This window comes from Entelurus aequoreus, linkage group LG04 (genome assembly GCF_033978785.1).
Source record: "Entelurus aequoreus isolate RoL-2023_Sb linkage group LG04, RoL_Eaeq_v1.1, whole genome shotgun sequence".
NCBI classification, from domain to species: Eukaryota; Metazoa; Chordata; class Actinopteri; order Syngnathiformes; family Syngnathidae; genus Entelurus; species Entelurus aequoreus.
The window spans coordinates 42,288,843-42,305,005 of record NC_084734.1 but is presented as its reverse complement, the minus strand read 5'-3'; the positions used below and the strand labels follow the sequence as shown (position 1 = coordinate 42,305,005).

Genomic DNA, 16,163 nt, shown 5'->3' with positions numbered 1-16,163 from the left:
GGTTGCATGTATTAATAAATGCACTCAGCGTCACTATGCACAAATGAATCTAACAAAGAGAAAGCATCCAAAGGTGAATTTCTGGTTCTTACAGATTGAGGGGCAAGGGCACGGGGCGTTGTTTGACTGCAAGTGTAGTCCAGATGGGCAACATTTTGCCGCCACCGATTCCCATGGTCACTTGCTCATTTTTGGCTTTGGCTCTAGCAGCAAGTACGACAAGGTGAGGCTGGCATGCACGCACGTGATGATAATACTTGTCGCCCATGTCATGGTGACAAACTAAACTTCATTCATATACACCTCAAGATCGCCGACCAGATGTTCTTCCACACCGACTACCGTCCGCTGATTCGCGACGCCAACAACTACGTATTGGACGAGCAGACTCAGCAGGCACCCCACCTCATGCCCCCTCCCTTCTTGGTAGACGTGGACGGTAACCCCCACCCACCGAGATATCAGCGACTGGTGCCCGGCAGGGAGGGCTGTAGGGATGAGCAGCTCATACCGCAGATGGGTGTCACCTCCTCAGGTGCAGACTTCAATCACCACTGTTAAGAAAGACATGTCAGAAATAGGCCACAGATCAATTTGGCACATTTTCTATTACTGTGTGTCTAAAAAAAATTATAAGCCGAATTAGGCTTTTATTAAAACAATTGAAGGATTTACAGTGGACTACTTTACTACTGGATATCTAGACCATTAGGACATTAGGTACCTTTTAGGGATGCACGATTTAGAGAAAAATTGTTATTTGCGATTTTTGTCTCCAAAATTGTGATTTCTATTTGATTTGCGATTTTTCCATTTTATACATATAAATGCATAAAACTGTGAAAATAACGAGTGAAGGACCCCTGCGGTTACCCCAACTAGTCGTTTGTGAAAAGTGCATCCAGTTCCAGAAGAATCAAGAACAGAGTGGATGAGGAAGAAAAAGGTGACAGACACAAAAATATTGTCATTCCATATGTATCAGGTCTATCTAAAAAAAATTCAGAATGATTTTTAACCAACACAAAATCCCAGTACACTTTAAACCATGCAACACCCTGAGACAGAGACTAGTGTGTCCTAAAGACCGGACGACCCACACCCACAAAAACAATCTGGTGTATGCTACCCAGTGTAATGATGACTGCGGTGATTCATATATTGGGGAAACAAAACAACCACTAAACCAAATATGTCACATCATAAACAGGCAAACTCTTTAGGCCAAGACTCTGCTGTCTACCTGCACTTCAAGGAGAAACAGCACTTCTTTGAGGACAAAAATTAACAGATTCTGGACAGGGAGGACGGATGGTACGAAAGAGGAGTGAGGGGAGCCATTTATGTCAAGGTTAAAAAAACATCCCTAAACAGAGGAGGTGTTCTGCGACACCACCTACTGTATCTCCCAAATACAAAACGGTCCTTTCAACCATTCCTATAAGACTCTGCAATTGAGGTCCCAACAAATAACAGAAGTTAGAAACATTCTGGTAACAGATGCTCTTTGGCACCAGCTGCTCGAGTAGATCTGACCAATCTAAGTCAATGAGCATGAACTGATGAAGCCTACTTCGATAATAGGCGAAACATCTTTTAAGACAAACCAAATAGTCCAGTTGCGATTGATTGAATGCCCTGAGATTATAATGACCTAGATGAATGAGAACATTAATGACATAAAGGAAGACATGTTACTTTTAGACTGTTAATCAACATATTTTTGTCTTAAAGTGAACAATATGCAATAATTTACTTTAAAAATATTTGGCTTCATACAGACAGACTCAGCGCTTTTGTCTACATAATGCTCTTAAACTAAAGATATAACCGATTAAAACTATCCAGTGGTTATAAGGTAATGGAATCATAATCTAAAATAATAATGCAAGAAACAATTTCTAAGGATATAAACTATGTTTATCATTACTGTAGAATTGTTTACTATTGTACTGTAATTGCAAGGTAAATAACTTTTAGCTATTCGAAATAGATCCGCAAAAAAGGACACATTTTTATAAGCAAGAATTTAACGGAAATAAAAACCTCTTAAAGTACATTTTTTCCCCCAGTTGAAATAACTAGGTCGGGTTGTTTTTATTTTTAGTTTTTTTAATTGCCGTCATGAAATTCTCCCTTGTTCGTGCGAGTTGATGGGCTCAAATTGCCTATCCGATGTGAAGCTGAAATATTACCACAGCGAGACATTTGGCTTTGTAGTCATATTTTTTACCTCCTAATGTTTGTTCCCATACTATACAGAACTTTTCACTAGTAAATCGCAAGTTTGCGCTGACTAAAAAGAGGGCTCACTGCGTTCAGTTTTTTCTACTGTTAAATAAACGCGCTCAGGTGCTGAGAGCGATGCACAGAGTGAGACCTCTTTCTCCCAGTTTGAAGCGAGTGACGAAACACAAGTCTTAATAATTCTGATTGGTGAACATGTCTGTCACTCAAATGCCGGTGAAGCTGGAGAAAAACAAAAACTTCTGCCTCTTGCAGTTATGGTATTGCACTAATTAAAACGATGTCGATTAACTGTGCAGCCTTACTACCTATAGTTTTGACCCATCGAACTGATTATGTGCACATTATCAGTCCTAACGAGATGCCTGTGGAGTAATTACAATACTATTGTCCGTTTACAAGCCAGTTACTGTTAATTACTGTGCATAATTATCGCCTAATAAGTAAGAGATACTTAGGCAAATGGATAGTACAACCTTTTTTAATCCTGCTTTCTTACACAATTTGTTCTCATTCTTCTTATTAGGTCTTAACCAAGTGGTCAGTGAGCAGGCGGCGGACAGTCCCAGTCCCCTGGACACCATGATCCAGAGACTGCAGCAGGAACAGGACCAAAGACGAGTCTCCAATGAGACACCTGTTCTTGCTGCTCAAGCGCCAGCTGCTGCTACTGCAAGCACCCGAGTCAGCAGAGGTATAAGTGATGACTCTCACATCTTTCTTGTTAGTTGTAAACTGGATGTCAGTTTAGTCTGATGTGCTGTGTGTGCTTGAATGCTTGTCTAAATTACATTATATACTTTATAATGCACAAATAGGCAGCATACACACATGCCTGTCACAATGAAGTTAGAACCCTAGTGAGTCAAAGTCTTGAAAAATGCCTATAGTAAACTGATTTTATAATGTTTATTGTCAATAGCATCATATCGTACAGAAGACACAAATAGAACTACTGCATGTTTAAGTGTTTGTTCTTGTTTTGACTGGTTTGACTGGAGTGCATGAACAGATTAACCTATTGATTTGTAGCGCACATGACCCCCCGCGACCTCGAAAGGGATAAGCGGTAGAAAATGGATGGATGGATGATTACAGTGGAAACTTGATTTACGGACATCGTTTTTTTTGACTGAGTTCGTAAATAGAAAAGTTTGTATATTGAAGCAAATTTCTCCCTAAGAAACAATGTAAATATGAATAATGGGTTACAGCCTCGAGGTAATTCTTATTTTAGCAAAGGTTTGTATACTTTGAACACAAAATAAAGCGCTATATAATACTGTATGCCAAACAAACATAACAAAGTGGTGATGGATGAACTTTCTATTTAATAACAAAGTCAAAACGACAACTAACTGAACTGTTAGTGTTTTTAGCTGTCCTGGTGACACGCACACACACAGTCACTTGCCCTCTAGCAATCACAGTTTGAGGTCACAAAACTCAGGTCCCTACAAGTATTAGGAATAAAAAAAAATCCACTTTACCTTGTTGGTTAACCTATTTACTGTTCAGCAAAAGAGATTGTGAGGTTGGGCTGCACAATTCATCGAAATCGAATCGACGTTGAGGTTTCAATTAGTGCTGTTAATACGTAACCTGACTGTCGCCAGATCCTAGTAGTTCGCTGAGCTCCACACAAGGATTTGGGACTTCTCAATAGGAGATGTATTTCAGAAGGCGGGGCCTTGTAAAAAAAATCATTGTATGTGATTGGATAAACCACTTGTTCGTTATCTTGAATGACGTGCTACTTCAACCACTCACATCTAAATCAACCCGTGATGCTGATGAGAGCGACGCTGGGAAATCTAAAACAGAACAGCCGACATATTGGATAACGACAGAGCGAAAAGTTCTCTGTTCATCTTTTAAAGAGTTATTATTCGATAGATTCGGCAAAACGGTTGCAATAGCAGAATCAATGTCAGCACACGACCCCTTGCTGGGTGCCGCCATTGTTGTTTGAATCAAACCGTCGCTTCGGCGCTACGTCACATCTATGAAATCCCACCCGGCGATCCTGATTGGTTCATTATTTTTTGCTATCTTGAAGGAGTTTGCATTGCTCTCGAGCCCAGATCCTTGTGTGGAGCTCAGCGAACTATAAGGATCTGGCGAGAGTCAAATTAGCAAGTTTGGCGTCAGATAAAAACATTTCTCCACCTTCAATTGTGTCCTAGGCATCCCCGATACAAATCCTCGTTTTGTTCCTGGCTTTGTCATGAATAAATTGAGAATCGTAATGACACCTTTTAGATTTACTAAGGTCTGACATGTTTAGTAACTTTACCAGTGGCAGTAGCTAGATGAAGGTGGCGGTGCGTAACTGGCAACCTGTATGTGACACACTCACAGACTTTCTAATTGGTCAAACGGTGGAGGGCGGGGCATCAAAATGAAAACAATAACACGATTTTGGGGCTGTAAATCTAATTTTGAAATGAGCATGTCCTGGCTGAACTAACGTTATCAGTTATAAAGGTATTTGAAAAAAACATTATTTATCAATGCCTTTTGACATATCAGGGCCATTTAATGATGACTTGACATGAAATCCTTATATACTAATGGCACCTTTTAATATTAAACACAGTCATTTTTATAACTGTCCAGGGTCGGTTGGTTCTCCAACAGAAGTCCACTCTCCGCCCAACGTGGGCCTCCGTCGCAGCGGGCAGATTGAAGGCGTCCGCCAAATGCACAGCAACGCCCCTCGCAGCCAGATGGCCACCGAGGGAGACCTGGTGGCCTGGAGCCGCAGGGTACTGGTGCCCGAGCTGGAGGACGCTTCTGTCAGGTAAAAACACAAACTCCCACTACACTTAAATGTGCATAATGTTAAACAACATGCATGCGCTGATTGTGGGTGTTGGTTGTTTAGGAGACAGGTCAACTGGCGAGAGGCTAAAGGGGAGGAAGAGATTAATATTTACCAGTTGGAGCGCCGGAGACGCACAATCCACTCTCTACCTAAGGAGAGCAGAGTAAGAACAGGACTTCTATCCAGTTAAATAGTCGGAGCGCAAGAATTGCCCACAAAAAAGTGAAAATGGACAAGCACATATTGATTAAAAGATTGCGTTTTTTGGTCGCAGGCTAATCCCACATCAGAGTGTGTAGCTGACGAGGGGAGACGGAGTCAGGGTAACCATGGTTACCAGACCCGGGCTGCCATGGAGGAGACAAGCCGCCAGAGCGCAGAGGCTGCTGACGATGACGAGAGCACCTCTGAGGTACATAATCATGCATAATTTTTTTAATAAACTGATGTAACATATATTTAAAGCAGTAAACAATACTATCGATGCTGATTAGATTATAGACCTCCAGTAAGGCCAAATAAAGCTAAACATAGGGACAAGCGGTAGAAGATGGATGGATGGATGGATAGTCTCAGGCTTGTTTGATTACGGGGGAAACACCTGTAGGTGGCAGTAATGTACCTTAGCAAAATAGGCAGCGCTTTTTTCCCCCCACCACAGCTTCAACTGCTGGATCTGGTGGGTGACGACCCCATTTGGCCTTAATGCGTGCAGATTGTAACAACAACTCACTCCTGCCCACCATATAACTAACAGCAATCAAAGAAACCTTTTTAGATGAAGGTTATTTTATACAAGTGTGTCACAAATAGCGTGCGTTGACAGGGCGAAGGTGCGGAGGTGCGGCAGATAAACGGACATTCGTCAGAGGAAGAGAAGGAAAAGGACAGAGAAGAAAAAGAGCCATGGCCAGATGATCACAGCAGTTCAAGGTGGGACACATTTATCAGCTCAAATAGCATGCACAGTAGCGTATGCAAATGAGGACACGGGCGCCGTCGCACAATGTTGACATTTTATCGCCCCCTCTGTTTTTGTGATGTACACGTAGCGACTACTCCAGCGATTATTCAGACTGGACGGCCGACGCCGGCATCAACCTTGAGCCGCCTAAGAAGAGCGTAAAAGTGAAAAAGAAGAGTAGCAGTTCCGAGGAGGACAGCGACAAGAAGAGGGACCCCAAGAAGGAACGCAAACAAGACAAAGCCGACAAGGACGGCTCCTCACCAAAAAATAAGCCAAAGGAGAAGAGAAAGGTGTGCAATTTAGATGAAAAAAAAAACCTAGTTATCACAATATTTTTTAACATAGTTTTGTTGTGTCTTAGAGGGCGGAGCTTCAGGAGCAAGGACTGACCCTGGAAGAGTGGCTCCCCTCCTCCTGGATCACAGACTTACTCCCCCGCAGGTGTCCTTATATTCCCCAGATGGGAGATGAGGTACATGCCGACTATTCTCCTACCGCTAGTCTTGTCATATACAAAACAAAAACCTTAAGGCCCCCTGGTAGCCATATACTGTATGTGCAGATTGTCAACAAAGCACTACAAATGGATAGAGTGATATGAGTTTGATGTTTCTTTGAGGTCAAATGTTTGTTTCTTCAAGTGGATGCGAGCGACATTTCAGTTGGAAAAAAGAAGTTTTATGTATTTTAAAAGCAAGTGTGTGTCAGCTTTGTGTTGTAGGTGACACATATTTGAGTGTTATTCATATTAACAAAATACATTTTTTTGAGGATGTTCAAAACAAGCTGCGAGCCACACTTTAAACACCCCATTATTAAAGCATCGGTCGCTTTATGAAGCAATATTGACTTTTCATGCCACTGCTTCCAGAATATTACATACCGGTATGCGGTATTTGTAAACATACATTTTTTTGAGGATGTGCAAAACAAGCTGCGAGCCACACTTTAAACACCCCATTATTAAAGCATCGGTCGCTTTATGAAGCAATATTGACTTTTCATGCCACTGCTTCCAGAATATTACATACCGGTATGCGGTATTTGTAAACATTAACCGCTTGTATTTTATTATGTGTAGTTTTAATGCTCTGTGTGTGTCGTTTGTGCAGTTGTACTACTTCCGCCAAGGCCACGAGGCTTATGTGGAGATGGCCAAACAGAAGAAGATTTACTGTATCAACCCTAAAAAGCAACCCTGGCATAAGATGGAGATGCGGGTAAAGATACTTTTTTCTTTGTATGTAATCACTCGTCATTTTAAAAAACTAGTCATATAGATCAATCACTACAGCGACCTTTAAGAAAAAAGAAGTGAAAGATATCTCAATCCATTTTATTAGTGGTTCACCCATGAGTAATGTCGCGAAATTGAGGGATTATGTGCTTACCTTCCTCATAATTTAGCTAATCAATGACAGAAAAAAGTGGACTACACAATAAAAGCACAACTGACTGAAACATTTAGAAGACAGGTCACAGTTTGATTTGGAGTATTTTGTGTTTTTTATGTGCGTTCTTTTTGGTTTGCGAACGTTTACATCACGCTAAATATGCCTTTGTGTGCGGACTATCTCTCGGCATACGAACGTTTCATTTATTTATTCATTTTATGTGCCTATGGGGGGTGCCATTTTGATGACATCACTTCCTGTAATCGCAGGCACGGCCATTTTGAAGAGGCGCGACCCCTTACGTCACATTTCGTACACACCGCGCAGCCATTTGGGAAGAGCTTTGAGACTGGTGGCACTTCTGAGTTAATTTCCACAATTGTCGTACCTTGCGCCGGTCAGAGCTGTGTCAGTCGGTCTAAGAGATCACTTTGTGTGATTAGAAACGCTTTAAATGTGTTCAAATTCTCCCAGTCTTGCTGTATCGCTTCGGGTTGCTAGACACCCACTGAGCTTGCATTTTAGCTAAGTAATTAACCTCCGGATTGCGGCACTTACTTTGAGGATCAGCGAAGCAAGTCTTTAATTGTGATGAGACCGAAAAAGATGCCACAGTGAACCTTTCTTACAGCAAAGAGAGGGCACTATCTGGACAAAATTCGATGATTGATTGCCTTACGCTGCTAGTTTGTGACAATGCTAGCGGTGACTATGTGAAGCCACTGCTCGTTTATAACTTGGAAACTCTTAAGAGTGTTCAACAATGCCACACATATTTCCAGCCACAAGGTAAAATGTTTAAAGCGTCACCTTTATCGTTAGTTTTGAAGCCCAAATACCTCTATATTGCGCTTCACGCACCCTCTTTATGAACCAGTAGAATTGCAGTTTTTTGCCATTCTTCCACTCCACGATGTTATTGCTTGTATGCCCTTTGTGTGTACGTTTTGACACACTCAACATCATGCACCTCGGCTCTGTAGTCACCGCCGCATAGCTGTATTCGGCTGAAAGAACGGTACCAGTATTTTTCAAAGGTAGTATAGTACCGATTTCAATTAATTAGTACCGCGGTACTTTATTAGTCCCGGTATACGTACAAACCTAATGTGTATATATGTATGTATGTATATATATGTGTGTATTTGTGTATACATGTGTGTATATTGTATATATATATGAATATGTGTGTGTGTATATATATATATATATATATATATATATATATATATATATATATATATATATATATATATATATATAATATATATATAATATATATATAAGTGTGTATATGTAAAAATGTGTACCGTATATGTAGTGCATTATGTATGTGTGTGTGTCTGTATAAACATAAATAAATATACATATATATATATATACATACATACATACACACACACAGTATTTTTCGGACTACAAGGCACACGTAAAATCCTTTCATTTTTTCAAAAATCGATAATTAATTCTGGTTGTGCTTAAATGTGTGTGGCAATCATTGGTACTTTAACTTTTTAACTTTATTTATTTGGTAAATTGTGTAATAAGTGTGACCAGTAGATGGCAGTCACACATGAGAGACTTTGACGCTTCATTGAGAATAAAGAAAATTACCATACAGACACCACTCAAAAATCTGTCAAAATGTTTTAGTACAACTTTGGTAAGTCACGAGGCCTCGCTGTTTGATAGATTGGCGGCGCAATACGGCTACCGTAGTCAGACATTCTGTGCTTTGGCACACAGGTAATATTATGGCGTATAAGGACCACAAAATGGCATCTATTGGGAGACATTATATGGTGTTTTGTTTCGACTCATTATGCAAAACCAACTTTTCCTACCTTTTGGTTCCTGCTGTAGTGTAATTGGGATCGCCATTAGTCCAGAAAATTTGCAGGCGTCCACAATTGTAGTCCACGTCGTAGTCAATAAGCTCTTTATTTTTCTTTATCCTCTTGTTGTCGGGCATTCATCCTTCGCTCTTGCCATTTCTAATATAAAGTAGCATAAAGTTCTGACTTATATCTGTCATTAGACTCTGTCCTCATTGTGTGCTTGTAATAACTTAGCCCTAACTTCCTGGTATATACACTGTTGCGTTGACCAGCATTCCTCCAATGGGGAATTCAAATTGCTAGTCTCTCCCAGATTCTTTTTATGGCAATAAGCTGATATTTATATTCAATCAACAGGCAGTAGTTGGTATTTTGTGGTTTATTCTCCAAGCTTAGAGGACAAATGTGAGACCAATCTAGAACACCAGCGTTCCCTCGCCCGGTCTAGCTCGGTCTCCCCCAAACCCACGGAAGTCCCGTGATCCTCCCTCTGTCCATCGCCCCCACTCCCGTTGTTTAGACTACTCCGAGTTATCTCTACTCTGACACATTCCAATCTAGAAGGCCGACACCTTACTATGAGACTCAAAAGAAGGAAGAATACTAGCTATTCTTTATATGACTATAGGAGTTTAGAAAGAAGTAACACTTAACAATGGATATGATTCTGATCTGCTTCCAACAACACCTTTTTTGTTTGTGTGTCAGGAGCAAGAGCTGATGAAGATTGTCGGTATTAAGTATGAGGTAGGCTTACCTACGCTGTGCTGCCTCAAGCTCGCCTTCCTTGACCCGGACACCGGAAAACTTACCGGAGGATCCTTCTCTATAAAGTAGGACCCCTGCTTCTGCCAATTGCTTGTTTTCCTTTCACGTCCTGATCCTTCTTGGGGACGTTTTGCAGGTACCATGACATGCCGGATGTCATTGACTTCCTGGTGTTGCGTCAGCAGTTTGACAACGCCCGGAAGAGGCAGTGGAGTATAGGTATGGGATCTGTGTTTTTCAGTAAATGGGATGCACTTAACACTGAGACAAATCCAATATGCAGGTGACAGGTTTCGCTCTGTGATCGACGACGCCTGGTGGTTCGGGACCATCGAGAGTCAGGAACCGTATCAGTCACAGTATCCCGACAGCCTGTTTCTCTGCTACAGTGTCTGGTAATTGAAATCTAAAAATCTAAAAATTATAGTTATGTGAAAGTTTAAGCATTTTTAAATGGATAATATCAACTTTTTTTATCCAGTTGGGATAACGGAGACACCGAAAGGATGAGCCCATGGGACATGGAGCTCATTCCTGATGAAGGTGAGTCCCTAAACATGATAATAAAAGTGATAGACAAACCACTACAAGTTAGTGTGTTCAAGTAAGTTGTTTTTTTCTGTCGTGCCTCAGCCTCCTTCCCAGACGAGTTGGGCACGAGTGTCCCGCTCACCGAGGAGGAGCATCGGGAGCTCCTGTACGTGCCACTAGATGGTGAGTGGGGCTGCCACACGCGCGCAGAGGAGTGCGAGCGCGTCATCAATGCCATCGACCAGCTCTGCACCCTGGGTATGACATCATACCGCTTCATTCTGGCTGTGTCATGCAAACGATACTGCTTCTTGTAACACAAGTCAGTGCATGATATCATAGGACCACTCGTATATTGATGAACACTTAAGACACATTATTTTGTTATTACCACAATATATAATTTGGGGCTCCTCTATTGGCTTTGTAGTATACGTGAAGGAGCAGCTGTCATCTTGTAGTCATCATTCCCCTGTATTTTGCATCTTTCTTACAAAAATGTCATCTTCAGACATTGCGGCGCCATTTGCTTTTCCTGTGGACCTGCAAGCTTACCCCACGTACTGCACGGTGGTGGCCTACGTCACTGACCTCAGCACCATACGCCAAAGACTCGTCAACCGCTTCTACAGGTACCTGATAGTGTGTGTCTTTGTGTGACAAGAGTATAAACACACTAGACTAAGCCAAATATGTTTTACTGTCCCAGACGAGTGTCGTCTCTGATGTGGGAGGTCCGTTACATCGAGCACAATGCCCAGACGTTTAACGAGCCGGGGTCCTTCATCGTCACCACAGCCAAGTTTGTCTCTGACCTCATGCTACAGTTCATTAAGTTAGTATTCTACAATTGGAACTCTTCATTAGAACTAATGGTGGGGACCTCCATACCAAAACTGAACTACTTGTCCTGATGCGCTTTTTAAAAAACCCGATTTACAATTTAGCATGAATAACAACCATATCTTAGTTCTTCAAATGTTTTAAAGGCAACTTGTTGCTGGGCAGAATTTGTAGGGCTCTGTCTGAACTGCCCCATAAGTGAATGAACTAAACTGTTTGAATGGCAAACTCCGAAAATTACCCCAAATTCAGCACTACAATGATAATGAGACATGTGTAGCAATTGAATTACTGTTCTGTATTGAATATAAAATACAAACTTGAAACAAAAACAGTAGGAACTTGTTTTTTGTTAATAATCCGTTCCAAATTTGAGACAAAGACAAAAAAAATGTTTCACAATGAAAAAATTATGTCCAATTAATCCATAACAGACAACCAAAAATATCAATACAAAACACATTTTATACAGAATAATTGTAGTTTTACATGCAGAATACAATGTGAAATAATATACAGTAAATGCTAAATGAACATTTAACATGACTTAATTAAAGAATCATGTTGGCAAAAACGGCGATGAGGGAGGACTAGTTTTGTCTTGAATTTAATAGTGTTTCTCACCTTCTTGACATCATTTGACTAGTTTGTTATAAACCAGGACAAGATTTTAGCAAAAAAAATGTTCATCAAACACTGGTTCACACGAAAAGTTGGGCGTACAAAAAATGGTACAACTCTACATAGTTGTTAGTGACCAACATCACTATTTTGTCAATGTTCTGTTTGCTACCATACAACAGAAACCATCCGTGGTGAGAGATTACATTCAGAGGAGCTGTTTGCGCAGTTACCTAGAGGTTGCTAATAGGGCTGCGAATCTTTGGGTGTCCCACGATTTGATTCAATATTGATTCTTGGGGTCACGATTCGATTCAAAATCGATTTTTTTCGATTCAGCACGATTCTCGAATCAAAAACGATATTTTCCCGATTCAAAAGGATTCTCTATTCATTCAATACATAGGATTTCAGCAGGATCTACCCCAGTCTGCTGACATGCAAGCAGAGTAGTATATTTTTGTAAAAAGCTTTTATAATTGTAAAGGACAATGTTTTATCAACTGATTGCAATAATGTAAATTTGTTTTAACTATTAAATGAACCAAAAATATGACTTATTTTATCTTTGTGAAAATATTGGACACAGTGTGTTGTCAAGCTTATGAGATGCGATGCAAGTGTAAGCCACTGTGACACTACTGTTCTTTTTTATTTATTTTTATAAATGTCTAATGATAATGTCAATGAGGGATTTTTAATCACTGCTGTGTTGAAATTGTTATTAATATTGATACTGTTGTTGATAATCATTTTTGTTTCACTACTTATGGTTTGTTCTGTGTCGTGTTTGTGTCTCCTCTCAATTGCTCTGTTTATTGCAGTTCTGAGTGTTGCTGGGTCGGGTTTGGTTTTGGAATTGGATTGTATTGTTATGGTATTGCTGTATATTTTTTTGTTGGATTGATTAATTTAAAAATAAATAAATAAGTTTAAAAAGGAAATAATTTTTTTTAAAAATGAGAATCAATTCTGAATCGCACGTGAGAATCGCGATTCCAATTTGAATCGATTTTTTCCCACACCCCTAGTTGCTAACTTTCCAAAGTGATTTAAGCTTTACCCCGCCTCTTTTGGCTTTTAGCACGTAATGATGTAATCTATGCCTGTACTTACCGTAACACACATGCACACACAATAACCTTGTGTGTTTTTAGCTAATGATGCAAATTTGGCAAAGTTTAGCTACTAATGTTGGCTATCAATGAATGTACAGTATATTCTTTCATAACAAGACTGTGAATTGTTATTGTCTTCTCTTAGACTGCTTTTGTGTATGTGCACATGCTGCCTGTATGTACTTGTGCATGAGACAGCGAGGAGTCACAAGCCTGAACGTCAGACAAATTCTTCAGCCTGACGAACAATTTTTAATCAATATAATTAGTCATTATAAAACATTACATTAAAATAAATGTTTTGTTGAACCCCCAATGCTAACATGCTAGCTGCTGATGTCCATTATTTTAAATAAAAAAAATAAAGCAAGTTCTATACAGCCCCTTAAACGTACCTAACATGTTTTTATGTCTTGCTCAGGGACCAAAGTCTGACAGACCTTATGCCACTCTACAAAAGCATGAAGAAGGCCACCTTCTCCGACTCCGAAGACGAGGTCTGTTCCAGAAACATTTAAAAGGAACCTTGAGGTCACACATGAAAACGATGTAATCTGTAGCTTCATGTTTTAAGCGTTTCTGTCACTTGAAGATGATGATGTGGACACTTCTATTGTTGTACAAGTCAAGTTGGTGTGCCTTAAAAGAAGGTTGAGATGAAACGGAACTGTCTTCTCCATGTAGGATGAGGAAGAGGTGGATGAAGATAATACCACACCTGGAACCTCTGCACAAAACCACAAGGTGCTCTTCTAGTCTTCTTGCATTTACAGCAGATAAGAGACCTTGTTTATTTTTTGTTCCATTGTCACCTGCAGGGGAGGCGGCCGATGCAACGCCAGCTTCGGACCCGGCCTCACGCGTACAACCCACAAGCGTGGCGAGGACGCTGCAAGGAGCTTCTGGACCTTATCTTTCAATGCGAAGACTCGGAACCCTTCAGAGAACCTGTGGACCTGCAGGAATACACGGTATGAAAGGTGATATTTGAGATGTTGTTTTTTGGAGGAACTGCTTCCCTTTTGGATCCGTAATAATGCCACCTACTCTAATAGAACTGTTTTTTTTGTGGTTGTAGTTTCATGAACTGACTTCCTTACACTTTCCCCCTGTCAGGATTACCTCCAAATCGTGGACTCGCCTATGGACTTTGGCACTGTCCTCAACACGCTAGTTGAAGGAAAGTACCAGTCGCCTATTGAGCTCTGCAAAGACGTCCGCCTTATTTTCAGCAACTCCAAAGCGTACACGCCTAGCAAGAAGTCAAGGGTAAATAAGACATACACACTTTACATCTGTGTCTACCAGTTACAAATAATAGTCTGTGTTCAGATCTACAGCATGAGTCTGAGGCTCTCTGCGCTCTTTGAGGAGCATGTGAGCTCCATCTTAGCGGACTACAAGGCCATCCACGGCCTATCAGACAAACTGACTCGACGGTCGGCCGAGCGCCAGAATCGGCAGGCAACCGACCGGCCCACGCGGCACAACGTGAAGAGGCGGCGCCGCAGTGAGTCTCCCACCAGCAGCACAGCATCAAGGTGAGACTAGAACCCACATTTTACCAAACAGCATTCATATGACACGCCTTGTCATCCCATAGCCCAGAGAGGAAGAGGCGGGTCTCGTCTCGCGTGATGAGCCGACGGGAGCCGTCGCCTCCCTTGCGGCCCCTCTCACTGAGACAAACCCGTGAAGCCGACGCCACAACTAGTCAACGGTAAGACGGACACGCAGACAGCGGGGCGCACACGCAGCGCCGCACGCCACCTTACACACTCGCTGCTGTCGTCGCACAACGTCACTGGCCAGACGGCGAATGCTGCAGGTGAGATCGCCTTGTACCCTTGACGAGCTATCAACTGACTCACGGCGTCTTCCTTCTTCCCCTCCGTCAGAGGTCGACACGCTTGTTGCGGACTCATAACTCAGTCTCTGCCTCCTCGCCATTGGCTGCTGAGAGGACAGTGCCTATTACGTCCTGCTGTGGACAGCAGCGTTGGGGGAAGCACCAGGCGGAAACTGAGGACGCCTGTGAGACGTATGTCAGGTAAGACAGAACATTAGGTACACCTGTAATGATCTTGTCATTAGATTAACAGGTGTGGTCTAATGAGGTGGTTAGGGTGTAATAACAATGCCTTTGTGTCCATGCTGCCCTCCCAGGCTCCCCTGAAAGCCCCCCCTCCCAGAGTACAGCCCACCTAAACGGCCACAGTCGCCACCCGAGCGCCAGCACTGGAAGGAAGAACCGTAAATCCAGAACGGAACCACAGGAGAGTCCTCCAGCAAGCCCATCTCGCGCGAGGTCGCCCCCAAGCAAGAAAGGCAAGAGGAGCAAGGTGGAGGCCTGACGACGGTGACAAGAGCGGTCCACTACACAGGCTCCAACCTCGATGACGAACTGGAACAATCCACAGGCGACGAAGGCGGGACATCATCAGCGCAGGAGACATCCGTCCTGTCAGACTCTGGCGCCGCATCCACTCCCAGGAGGCGTGGCCGCCGCGAGTGGTCAGGACTGAAGAGGCATCTCCACCCCCTCTTCCTCTCCCTCCCCCTCCCCTTCCACCACCACCTCCTCCTCCTCCTCCTCCTCCAGAAGAGTCCCTGAGCCGGTCACTGAGGAGGAGCAGCAGGCGAGCGCATGACGATGTCATTCCTCCTCCTCGGACCCAAAAAGGCACTCTGAGGGAGGACGAGGAGGCGGCGGCAGAGGGGGAAAATGATGATGATGAGGAAGGGGGGCAGCAGGCTCCATGCGTACGCGTAACCAAGGGCGACGCTCGGCGTGGTACATGGAAGAGGACTCTGAGGAGGAGCAGAGGCAGCTGCTCTTTGAGGACTCCTCATCACTTTCGGGACTCCTCTAAAGGACGTGTACGCAAGCTGACGCGAGAAGGCAAAGGCCAACCTGATTGGCTGGTAGCGCACACGCTCGTTAGCCAGCAGCTGCTAATCCTCAACACCCCCACCCTCCACCCCCCCACTCCTCATATATTGGTCCAT

General features: G+C 42.5%; 1 protein-coding gene and 1 pseudogene across 1 annotated transcript in view; both read left to right on the top strand.

The window, feature by feature from the left end:
- The window catches only part of phip (pleckstrin homology domain interacting protein), a 34,344-nt gene extending 19,368 nt beyond the window's left edge, over positions 1-14,976 (top strand). The window contains exons 16-38 of the mRNA XM_062044923.1: positions 95-223; positions 310-535; positions 2,774-2,941; positions 4,867-5,050; positions 5,135-5,237; positions 5,349-5,486; positions 5,901-6,007; positions 6,127-6,331; positions 6,403-6,513; positions 7,154-7,261; positions 9,982-10,106; positions 10,178-10,260; positions 10,325-10,436; positions 10,523-10,584; positions 10,675-10,830; positions 11,084-11,204; positions 11,282-11,407; positions 13,576-13,651; positions 13,839-13,898; positions 13,973-14,125; positions 14,271-14,423; positions 14,487-14,695; positions 14,758-14,976. Coding sequence (XP_061900907.1) covers positions 95-223; positions 310-535; positions 2,774-2,941; positions 4,867-5,050; positions 5,135-5,237; positions 5,349-5,486; positions 5,901-6,007; positions 6,127-6,331; positions 6,403-6,513; positions 7,154-7,261; positions 9,982-10,106; positions 10,178-10,260; positions 10,325-10,436; positions 10,523-10,584; positions 10,675-10,830; positions 11,084-11,204; positions 11,282-11,407; positions 13,576-13,651; positions 13,839-13,898; positions 13,973-14,125; positions 14,271-14,423; positions 14,487-14,695; positions 14,758-14,878 — 3,036 coding nt within the window. The 3' untranslated portion in view covers positions 14,879-14,976. The remainder of the gene's footprint in view (positions 1-94; positions 224-309; positions 536-2,773; positions 2,942-4,866; positions 5,051-5,134; positions 5,238-5,348; positions 5,487-5,900; positions 6,008-6,126; positions 6,332-6,402; positions 6,514-7,153; positions 7,262-9,981; positions 10,107-10,177; positions 10,261-10,324; positions 10,437-10,522; positions 10,585-10,674; positions 10,831-11,083; positions 11,205-11,281; positions 11,408-13,575; positions 13,652-13,838; positions 13,899-13,972; positions 14,126-14,270; positions 14,424-14,486; positions 14,696-14,757) is intronic.
- A 10-nt stretch (positions 14,977-14,986) lies between these two features.
- LOC133648071 (serine/arginine repetitive matrix protein 1-like) lies at positions 14,987-16,083 on the top strand (annotated as a pseudogene).
- The last annotated feature ends 80 nt before the right edge of the window (positions 16,084-16,163 follow it).